The sequence below is a fragment of the Aquarana catesbeiana genome, linkage group LG05, assembly GCF_042186555.1.
Source record: "Aquarana catesbeiana isolate 2022-GZ linkage group LG05, ASM4218655v1, whole genome shotgun sequence".
Lineage (NCBI taxonomy): Eukaryota > Metazoa > Chordata > Amphibia > Anura > Ranidae > Aquarana > Aquarana catesbeiana.
Window position 1 is genome coordinate 128,544,054 of NC_133328.1, and position 12,204 is coordinate 128,556,257.

At 42.7% G+C, this 12,204-nt stretch overlaps 1 protein-coding gene across 2 annotated transcripts in view; it reads right to left on the bottom strand.

The window, feature by feature from the left end:
* Positions 1-3,919: 3,919 nt before the first annotated feature.
* Positions 3,920-12,204, bottom strand: part of HACL1 (2-hydroxyacyl-CoA lyase 1) — a 95,062-nt gene continuing 86,777 nt past the window's right edge. For both annotated transcript variants that reach the window (XM_073630185.1, XM_073630186.1), the window contains exon 17: positions 3,920-5,751. In XM_073630185.1, coding sequence (XP_073486286.1) covers positions 5,719-5,751 — 33 coding nt within the window. In that variant the 3' untranslated portion in view covers positions 3,920-5,718. The remainder of the gene's footprint in view (positions 5,752-12,204) is intronic.

Sequence of the window (12,204 nt, forward strand, 5' to 3'; positions counted from 1 at the left end):
ACATTATCTGTTAGAACTGAGGATCATAACATATAGTATTTGAATTTTGCTTAGGATATTTTTGGGATTATACCCTTGTACCTGTAGCTAGCATTGATTACAGGATGTTTTGGACTCAGAGATACACATTTTTTGTGCTCTTGGAATTACAAAAATGAATTACCGTAATTGGGGGACAATACTTTGTAAGGAGACGGTGATCTTGTTCATGAATGTTAAAGGTTGGTCTGCCGTGCCCAGCATGGGGGTCCCCTCGTTATCAGTCTTTTCCACGGCTGTGGTGAAGTCAGATTTGGCCGATGTGATCACAATTGAATATGTGAACCTTAAGTTTATCTCCCTCTCAGTAAATGACCGATTGGTTCAACTTAGTTATATGTTTTATTTATTGAAATAACAATTATTTGAGGATGAAGTTTTTGTATATGCTTTTCTGGTCGGATGTTAGGAATAAACTTTACCACACTATTTATCTGTCCCTATATATTATATCAGTGATGTTTTGGTCTCTATATGGGAGACGCTTAATAGTAGTATTAATTCATTCAGCAGATGGCAGCATTACCATCAGTTCATACATAATTTCCCATTCTAAAAGAATTGTTATTTTTGCTTGGGCTCGTGGTGGGACGTGGCGGCATCATATGCCCCGGTGGCCATTGTATGCCTTTCCTGCCTTCGGTTTATCTGAGTGGAGGGGGGTTTTCCTTTGGTTCACTGGCTGGCTCCGGCAGCTTGTCCCGCTATTACCACGCATGCATGAGAATTCGGCAGCGTCAGTTACTCAGCTGCTTCAATCTGAGAGCGGACGTCATAGGAAGGCATTTTTGGCACCAATCCCTTCCTATTTAACGTGATTGTAAGGGTTTGTTTTTTGTTTTAAATAAGAAACATATCGCACTTACCTCCCACTGTGCAGCTCATTTTGCACAGAGTGGCCCCAAACCTCGTCTTCTGGGGTACCCCAGCGGCTCCTCCTTACATCAGATAACCCCCTAGGAGAAGCGCTCTCCCAAGGGGGTTACCTTGTGGGCCCGCTCCCGAGTCCATCATTCGGCGTCCATTGACACCGAATGTAGGACTCGGCCCCGCCTCCGGCGTTATTGGATTTGATTGACAGCAGCGATGCTGTGAAATGTTTTTAGAGTGGTGTCTCATAAGTTGAGACATTCCTTTTATCAATTTATTAAAAATACTTTTTACTTTACGTGATGTATGACCAATTATTCCAGGAGGAGGTTTATAGCACCATTACAGTCCCAATTCGCTTCTCTTTATGTATACACCTCTATCCCGGGATGTGGTGCTGATACTCCACTGAATACATTTAAATACAGAAAACTACAAATCTGACCCTAAGTGACACTTTTTGGGGACCAGTGAAACCAATACAGTGATCAGTGCTAAAAAAATAAATTAAAAAAATGCTGATCACAGTATAAATGACACTGGCAGGGAAGGGGTTAACTACAGGGGCTATCAAGGGGTTAAATGTGTTCCCTGGTATGTACAGGTATGTGATTTTGCACACCTGGGCCACCCTGACCCAGTAAATGTACATGGGGTGTTCTGGAAACTGTTAAAAGAACCCCTTCACCCCTCCTTTGATAAAACACATGTTATATTAGATTGGATCTTATAGTTAAGGTTTACCTTGTATTAGCAGGGACAGAGTGGATATATTATGTAAATGGTAGGCTCTTGTACAATACCAAGGGCTAGCAAATTTTGCTGATCTGACATTGAATCTAGCTACTGTATGTGTGGCCAAACTGGAGAATGCAAAATATGGTGCAGCTCTGCATAGAAGCCAATCAGCTACCAGATTTTTTTTTTTGGTCAAACCTTAATTGAACAAGCTGAAGTTAGAAGTTTATTGACTACCAACCATTCACAGCTGCACCAGATTTTGCACTCTCCAGTTTTAGTAAATCAACCCCACTGAATTAAGGGTTTAGGGGTATGCATTGCATGAGTGCAAGAGCTCAGCTCTCTTTCACAGGCTGTCCACATTTTAGCTCCACTCCTCCTCGGCTCTGACCTCTGCACCACTCTCCTCCATCCTCCACCTCTGCACACATCTTCCTCCATAGCGCTCAACAGACAGGGATCTCCGAGAGCCGCCACAAGAAAAGCTGCAAGGGAGTGGAGAGCGAGAGTCGGAGGTGGTGAAATGGAGTTCCACCACGTTCCAGCTAAATTCAGCCTGCAGACCTTGTGTTTGACACATGCTATAGTGGATTCTTGTAAATACTGGAACACTGAATACTTACTGTAACGAGCCCCTTGCTCGCTCGGTTCCACTCTCCCGACACTCCTCTGCGGCTATAGAATCAGATTGCAGATCGCAACATCTGATTGTTCGGTCATCCAATGCTCTGGGATTAGAACTACAGCTCCTGCTCATATTACTCTAACAATACAGCTGTAACCTAATTAACATGAGCTAATTAACTAATCCCCTTAGACAGCCTAGATGACTCAGACATGACCTTTAGGCCAGACTGGCCGTCTTGTAGCTTAGAACCCCCAATCAACATTATCACAATAGCAGAGTTAAACACAAACAATGGGGATCTAATGACTCTTAGGCTCGATTCACACCTATGCATGTTGCTTTTGAGCGTTTTTTTTTTCATGCTTGGCACGTTTTTGAGCGGCGTTTTTGCGGCGTTTTTGCCGCGATTTGCGTTTTGCGTTTTTTTTTTTTTCATTTTTTTTTACAGTCTTAAAAAAAAATTACAAAAAAAAAAAAAAAAAAAAACGGCAAAAACGCTGCAAAAACGGTGCAAAAACGGTGCACTTGCGTTTTTGATGCTTGTCCATTGAAATCCATTACATGCAAAACGCTGCTTTTTGCATGAAAAAAAGTCCCCGACCCTTTCCAAAAACGCAGAGATACAAAAAAGCATTGATGTGAACATGTTCCATTTCTGCAAAATGCATCAAAAAACGCGCTAGTGTGAATGGAGCCTTAGATCCCATACTAGAGACTTATTTACAATACACATTTTAGCAGACCACAGACAGGTAGCTGGAATTGATGACATTAGCATTTAACAGTAGGAGTCCCAACGGTATGAATCAGTCACTATTCCAATATGGCAAGTCCAGGGGCCCAGAGTCTGTGTGTCCTGGGGGACCAGGACCCGAATCCACAGTAATACTACCTCAAGGGTCCCCAGGCATACAGCTCACAAAGAGCACCGTTCCCCCAAATGCCAGGACCCACGATCGATCGGCAAGAGGCTAGCATACAGTCCCCTCCAAAAGTCTCTCTCCCGGCTAGGTCTGTCACACTTACCTTTCTGTAATTTTTCTTTCCTGGTGCCCAGTCAGTATACATATGGTCCTGCTGGGTGACTGGATGGTCTCCAAGACGCTGATTTGCATATATTGCTGCATGTATGCTGCCATGGAGGCACCAGGAAAACGGATAATTGAATACTTACCTTTCTGTAATTTTCCTTTCCTGGTGCCTATACATGGCAGAATACATATGACAATGAACTGGTATATTCAAGTAAGCGTCAAGGAGATCTATACAGACCATCCAATCGATCCGGTTGGACCATATGTATACCGCCATGGAAACGCCAGGAAAGTGGTTTGTAATTCTAATTCCACAGCATGATGCCATTTTTGGGGGAATTCTTTGATAATCCTGACATCTGCTGGACATATTTAATAGTGCAATGATAAATCCCAGGCATTTATTTTCAATGAGATCAGCAATTTTGCACAAATATGTCATCATACATATAATTTCAATAAACACGCCTTACTGGTAAAAGCTACATTTTTAATACAAATAACATATTACACACACACACACACACACACACACACACATATTCTTTGATAATCTGTTACAATCTCAGCTGTGTTTAAAAAAAAAATGATAAACTAGAAACATACACACATTTTAATTTGGTTGTTTTATTAGTACTACAATCATTACACGGGACAGATGCATTTTTCCATATAAAGCATGTTACTACATTTCAATGTAATATACAGCTTTTGATTATTCTAAAATATATCAACTTAATCTATACAATATTATAGAAATGTGTTTAAATCAATTAATTCATTGTGAATTATTCAGTCTTCTGGAAACTGCAGCTTTTAAAAAGCTACTACAACCTCAGTCTTAACTTGGCACATAAAAACAGCCCTCCTTGCTCCCCTTGGAGAGTCCAGGCACAGATTGCCACACCAATAACGGCCCAGTTACACCTTCCTGTTCTAGTACACTGCATTAAGGTACATTATGTTAAGGCAGCCGTTATTTTAAATGGGCTGCACCTGCATCTTTTTTTCCCTGATGTAGTATCCCACAACACATGGTGCTGCATGCTGCCAGCTGAACACTGAGGCGGTTTTCAGACGTTTAAGCGCTAGAAATAGCCTCCAAATAACGCCTGAAGACCGCCTAACATTTACATTTCAGTGCGACTCTTCACACTGGGGCGGTGCTTTTGTGGGACATTAGGAAAATTCCTGCAAGCAACATCTTTGGGGCAGTTTGGGAGCGCTGTATACAGCGCCTAAAAAGCACTTCGGAAACGCCGCAACACGGGGCGTGTTTAACCCCTTCTTTGGTCGCTAGCGGGGGTTAAAAGGGCCCCGCTAGCAGCCGAAAAGCGCTGCAAAAAACAAGCGAATAGAATGGACCCTAATGCTTTTGGCGACATCTCTGGCAATACCAATACTCTGACAGTATGAAATAATCTATTGGCCTGGGCAATTTGCTAATAAACCTACATGTAATCACTCTATTTAGCCTTAACAGGAGCTTAGAGTGACCCAAGGAAGACTTTTGTAATAGTCAAAATTGTATAGTTCAGATATGGCCCTCATTCACAAGGGGCAGTTTTGATCCATGCAGGGCCATGCTTACCTGAACAGGGACGCACAGGTGTTGTGTGTGTTCCTGTGTGGACAGTCCCATTCATGTCTATTTGGAGACAGCGGCTGCACGGACACAGCCACTATATCCCAATATGACATCTGCATTGGTGCGGGTACATGTGGCCATGTGTCCCCGAACTCACCGTGGGTGCGTTCCAGGCCTTGCACCCACACAGATGTCCAATTGGGAGCACCCCTGTGACCGTTGCAACATCTGTGCACATGGCCCTGGACAGGGCACAGATCAAATCACCTTGTGTAAACGAAGCTTGATGACCTCTTTAAAAAAAAAAAGTTAAAGCTCATTCCAACAACTACTGGAAGGAAGGGTTTATAGAGCATGCATCACACCACCTTACCGATTTTCCAGATCTCTCAATAACATAACATTACACACCTATGCTGGAGTACCAAGAAAAGCTAATGACTGCAAAGGTCAAACAATGCAAGGTATTCAGTCTCCTAATTGATCTGCTCATAAATTGCTGATGTGCTGCTTAACATGCTGAAGTCCAACTAGAACTTGATATTTAACATTCAACGGTGTGCTAAAGTAAATTGGAATTGGATGCCTTAAAGTGAGTCTGTCAGTGCATACAAGCCAGGCAGCTAGCATTTTCAGAATGAAGCAGCAGCAGCCATTATATTTCTCTTAAGAAAGTTTTACATTTAAAAAATTGTATTGATTCCAGCTACACACATTTTTTTGTGAAGCTGGGAAAAATTGCTTACTACTGATTTGACTGCATCATGTATCTTTTGGTTTTGAAACTTAATTTCCATCATGTGGACAGTGACAGCCAATCATAGGTTAGAACGAGTGAGCCAGTGGAACTCCTGTAAAAAAACAAAATGCCAAAATTTAGTCTACACCTCACCAGAATTAAAAAGAAAAAAAAAAGTGTGTGTGTGTATAAAAATAAATGTTGTCTCATATAGGTTTATACACGTTACGTTTTTTAACTGGCCAGGTTACAAGTCATACAGATTGCCACATTGAAGGAAAGCATACAAACTCCATTCAGCTAGTGCACGTTGCAACAACAACTTAAGCATTTTGCATCTGAATGATTTGCTGCTTAATTTGACCTTTTTTATCAAACCAAATGCACCTCAATAAGGACCTTTATTGTACGAAAAAATGCACTACAAAGAAAAAACAGTAGTTGATCTATATATTGGTTGTGCTTGTTGTGTTTATTACCGTAGTTAAAATGCAATAAACTTTATTTCTGATATAAAAAAAAAAAAAGAAGAGGAAATACAATCGTAGTCAATGGGCACCTGTAAACAATGCACGTCAAATGTCGGAAAAGAATCCCAAACACTGGGGTTAACACTTGAGCTACCATACAAATCCTTATGCCTAACATTTTAAAACAAATTTAGAGTGTACTTGGTAAACCTAGGAGGACAAAAACCATGTGTAAAATTGTGTTAGTGCCAGGCTGTTATCCTGATCCTCAATTCACTACCCAGTCAGTCACTGACCTTGAACAAGCATGCAGTCATTAAGAGCGGACTTCCATTCTGCTTGCTTGTTCCTAGGCAGCATATCACTAATTAGTAAAGCAAAGAAGGGGGATGACAGTCCTAAAGCTTGCACTCAAAAAACAAAACAAAACAAAAAAAAAAAAACACACACCATGGCAACTATTATATTTATGTAATTTCAAGCCTGCTTTAAGACATTATATTGCTCCTACACTAGCTTACAATTGGTTTCATGGAGGGAAAAGTACTCCTGCTTCAAAATTTTCAATAAAATCACAGTACAGAAAAAAAATGCTCAGCAGACTCCCTTTCTGCTCTCCTTGCAGCTTTAACACAGACATGACCCTTGTCTCAGCACTAGAGGGAGATGTCACAACAGTGCTGGCTTTCTCTGAATTAGTGATGCTAGGGGCATTAATCACAGACTGTCCTTGGTCACACCCATAAGAATTCCCCTATCCCGCCCTCTGCCCTTGTAGCATTAACATTTCAAGCTATCTTTGTGCTATCTGTGCAGAGCATCTTCCATTCTGCTCTCGTCACACTGACATAATGCACCATTACTCTCCTCCCACCAGGTACAGTTGCTGAAGTAATCAAAGAGCCATGTGACAGAATAAAAATGCACTTTTACAATACACAAAGGATAAGTTCACCTTTGATAACATGTTACATGTTCCACCCTAAAATCGTGTGTAACATGTAACATGTAACATGTTCCCACTGCTGCAGCCGATCACCTCTCTTCCTGTGACAGCAATACGGGGAGAAGTTCCCCATACAAACTGTCACTTTTTGAAAAGATGGATAATAATCTAGGCAGGGGAATTGGCGCTGTCCAGCTATATGTGCATAAAAGAATATAAAACTTCTTTGAAAAATAAAATAAAACGGAAATACTTTTAAAAGTGGTGATGTGTGTGAACAATACGTGACAGGAGCTGTGGTGTACCAAGTACAAACAATACCCTTAGTAGATAATAATAAAGTGCAACGGGCTCCTAATAATAAAGAATGTTCCTTAATACCAATTTCTCAAATGCCCATGTGTGCGTGAATAAATATACCCCAAATGTAAAGTGTGTAGAATACAACCAATATCCCTAGCAGAAAAAGCAATAAAGTGCAATAGTGCTTTTAGACAGATATGTAAATGTGCCTTGACCTCAAATAAATCAACTTCCAAATAAGTATAAAAAATTAATATAAATTATGCCCGCAAGTGGATGAACAATTGTGGCAATCTAAATAATATTGACAAGTCAGGTAGACAATTATAGCATAAAAAATGAAAGAAATCCCCAACAGGTGTGCATAAAAATGAAAATTAGAAATATATATAAAAAATGTGAAACATAAATGTCCAAGTTCCAAGTCCCAGAGATGTGTCCTTATGATGGAAAAAACGTGATCTCCGCTTTAACTGATATAGTCCCCGTCCTCCACTACACCCCCACTCGTGCTTGCACTCACCGGACTACCTCACCCCTGCAGGGGTAAAGGCATGTGTGGAGAAATCCCGCGGTGGCAAGTCCAAGGAGCGTTCCTCCGTCCAGGAGTATAGTGTCCTCCTCTGGCCAAATCTGAACTATTGGGGCTAACTTCAGCAGGATAATTTGTAGAAGGAAAAGAAGGAGTCCAAATGCTCTGTAGAGTTTATGAAACCGTGGTATGGTCGAAAAGCAGTCTACTTTTCGACCATACCACGGTTTCATAAACTCTACAGAGCATTTGGACTCCTTCTTTTCCTTCTACAAATTATCCTGCTGAAGTTAGCCCCAATAGTTCAGATTTGGCCAGAGGAGGACACTATACTCCTGGACGGAGGAACGCTCCTTGGACTTGCCACCGCGGGATTTCTCCACACATGCCTTTACCCCTGCAGGGGTGAGGTAGTCCGGTGAGTGCAAGCACGAGTGGGGGTGTAGTGGAGGACGGGGACTATATCAGTTAAATCGGAGATCACGTTTTTTTCCATCATAAGGACACATCTCTGGGACTTGGAACTTGGACATTTATGTTTCACATTTTTTATATATATTTCTAATTTTCATTTTTATGCACACCTGTTGGGGATTTCTTTCATTTTTTATGCTATAATTGTCTACCTGACTTGTCAATATTATTTAGATTGCCACAATTGTTCATCCACTTGCGGGCATAATTTATATTAATTTTTTATACTTATTTGGAAGTTGATTTATTTGAGGTCAAGGCACATTTACATATCTGTCTAAAAGCACTATTGCACTTTATTGCTTTTTCTGCTAGGGATATTGGTTGTATTCTACACACTTTACATTTGGGGTATATTTCTTCACGCACACATGGGCATTTGAGAAATTGGTATTAAGGCACATTCTTTATTATTAGGAGCCCGTTGCACTTTATTATTATCTACTAAGGGTATTGTTTGTACTTGGTACACCACAGCTCCTGTCACGTATTGTTCACACACATCACCACTTTAAAAGTATTTCCGTTTTATTTTATTTTTCAAAGAAATTTTATATTCTTCTATGCACATATAGCTGGACAGCGCCAATTCCCCTGCCTAGATTATTATCCATTTTTAGATATCACTTCGGTGATATTCATTTATTAGGGAGGCAGCAGTCCCTTTTCTTCCTATTCCTAAGCGCGGAATTACTGTCATATATACTTTTTGAAAAGAGCCTGGCCGTGTGGGGCTCCACCCACATAGCAATATCATTCAATCACAGAGACCGGAACTACAAGTACCGGCATCCTTTGCAGATGTCAGCTTATAGTGCTCAATGAACTACCTCAGCGCTGTGGTAGTTCATTAAGGCTCCTAAAAAATAAAAAAATAAAAATTAATAAAAAATAAAAAGGTGAATCTATCCTTTAAACTGTATTTCCACTTTTGCAGTCAAACTGAGATAGCAGCTACTTCAGATTTGCCATTCACATAGCAGAACTGAAAAAAAAAAAAAAAATCTTACAGCATAATTTTGTTTTAATGTGCCAAGCAACTGCGGGATGTCACCCTCATGAGAGCCAGAGAAAAACTTAAGATGGTGGATGGGGAACCGGTGGATCCTAACTGAGGGGGGGGATTGCTTTCCCCTACATGGCCCTTACAACAATTTACTGTATCAGGTGGTAAAACACGGAGAAGACAAGGTAGAACAGCTACTGGTTCCCAAACCCTCTTGCAGCGTGGTGCTCGACCTGGCCCATGGTCATGTAATGGGGGGACATCTCGGTATCGAAAAGACCAGGGTGGAGCATCACCCTGAGATTTTTCTGGGCCGGGTTGTATGCAGATATCAGGGAGTACTGTGAATCATGCCCCGAGTGCCAAATGTCGGCACAGTTGCCCCATTTTCGCAGTCCTTGTCCCTCTACCAATAATCAGGGTCCCTTTTGAGAGGATTGGCATGGACCTGGTGGGGCCAGTAGTGAAGTCTGGCGGGGTTCACCAGCATATTTTGGTAATCCTGGACTATGCGGCGCGCTATCCTGAGGACATACCCTTACATAACACCTCCGCTAAGGCTATCACCAAGGAGTTAGTCCAGGCGTTTAGTCGAGTGGGGATCCCAAAAGAGGTCTTAAACAATCAGGGCACCCCATTTATGTCCAGCATTACCAAGGAACTGTATAAGTTATACAAAATCTCCCATCGCCGTACCTCTGTCTACCACCCCCAAACGGATGGTCTTATGGAAAGATTTAAAAAAACTTTGAAAAGTATGCTGAAAAAGGTGGTCGACAAAGATGGGAGAAATTGGGATTTTTTGCCATCATATCTCATGTTTTGCCATACAAGAGGTTCCGCAGGCATCAACAGGCTATTCCCCCTTTGAGCTCTTGTATGGTAGACATCCCAGGGTGCTGCTAGATGTTGCCAAAAAAAAGTGGGAAGGAGAGGCCACCCCCTATAGAAGCATCATAGAGCATGTCTCCTTGATGCAGGATCGAATTGCAGCTGTTCTGCCCCTGGTACAAGAACATATGGAGCAAGCCCAGGAGGCCCAGAGGAGGGTCTATGATTGGGGTGCCAAGGTCCATACTTTCAGCTCTGGGGACAGAGTGTTGGTACTGGTTCCCACGATGGAAAGTAAGTTCCTAGCCAAGTGGCAGGGTCCCTTTGAGGTTGTTGAAAGGGTAGGGGAAGTAAACTACAAAGTCTACCAGCCAGGGAAAAGGAAACCACAAATTTATCATGTGAATCTCTTAAAGCCCTGAAAGGACAGAGAGACTTTACTGGCCGCATCTCCGCCTCCAACAGACAAGGTACCAGTGACACCTGACATCCCCATAACGGTTTCCTTGTCCGTGGCACAACAAAGGGTGTTTGTATACAAAAATAGAGACTTTTTCTCCCCCTTACCCGGACTGACCAAGGTGATCCAGCATGATACAGTGACGGAACCTGGGATTTGTGTAAATGTAAAGCCATATAGAATCTCAGAGGCCAGACGAGAGGCAGATGCAAAGGAAATCAAAAATATGTTACAGTAGAGTTGGACGTGATAGAAGAGTCCCAGAATGATTGGTCATGCCCCATAGTGCTGGTCCCAAAACCCGATGGCACTATCAGGTTTTGTAACGACTTTAGGAAACTCAACAGAGTGTCCAAGTTCGATGCATACCCGATGCCTCGGGTCAACAAACTTGTGGACAGGCTCGCTACATAACATACCTAAACCTAACGAAAGGCTATTGGCAAATACCCCTAACCGAATCGGCCAAGAAGAAGACTGCCTTTTCCACTCCTGAGGGCTCGTTTCAGTACAAGCGGATGCCTTTTGGTCTGCATGGGGCCCCTGCATCGTTCCAGCGAATGATGGACAAAACTTTGAGACCACATCGCCCATATGCAGCCGCTTTTTTGGACGATGTGGTCATCCACAGCCCAGATTGGAAGTAGCACCTGCCCAGAGTACAAGCAGTGGTAGATTCTCTTAGGGAAGCAGGTCTCACAGCCAACCCAAAAAAATGTGCCATACGCCTGGAGGAGGCCAAATACCTTGGGTACGTTATTGGCCGGGGACTGGTCAAGCCTCAGACCAAAAAGATTGAGGCAATTAAAAAATGGTCCCAACCGGTAAACAAGAAACAAGTTTGGGCCTTCCTGGGCATTACAGATGGTTTATACCCAACTTTGACACCATTGCCGCCCCTCTGACCGACCTGACGAAGTGTAGAGGGTCAGTCATGGTCAAATGGAATCCTGAAGCCAAGTAGCCCTTTCAGAAATTAAAGCAGTCCCTTTGTGTACTACCGGTGCTGGTGACCCCGGACTTCACAAAGGGGTTTGTGGTACAGACAGACACCTCTGAGGTGGGCCTAGGGGCTGTACTATCCAGAACAGAGATTGTGAGGAGCACCCGGTTGTATACCTGAGCCAAAAACTGAACAAGCAAGAAAAAAAACGATGCCATTGTCGAGGAGTGTCTTGCTATTAAATGGGCCTTAGACTACCTGAAGTATTAAAAGGGGGTATAGAAGGGAAACGCCACCTGAGTGTAGCATTAGTATGTACTTTAATGACACATAATATGGTAAACACTTACAAGAAAGACATAATTAAAAAGCTCATCTGTGGATGGGTGGTTTGTGATGGATTCCTCGAGTCCCGATCCGGATGGTGCTGCAGCGGTGTGGAGCCGTGGATGGATGGTATTCGGCCAGGGGTTCTTCCTGTGGCCCTCAGGGAGAACGCTGGGGCCGGCGTGGAGCGCACAGAGCAGGCCTAGCTCAGGCCTACTGAAGGAGCAGCTGCTCCGAGCGCGTAGCCTATCCTCTGCCAGAGCTCCCCCTCGG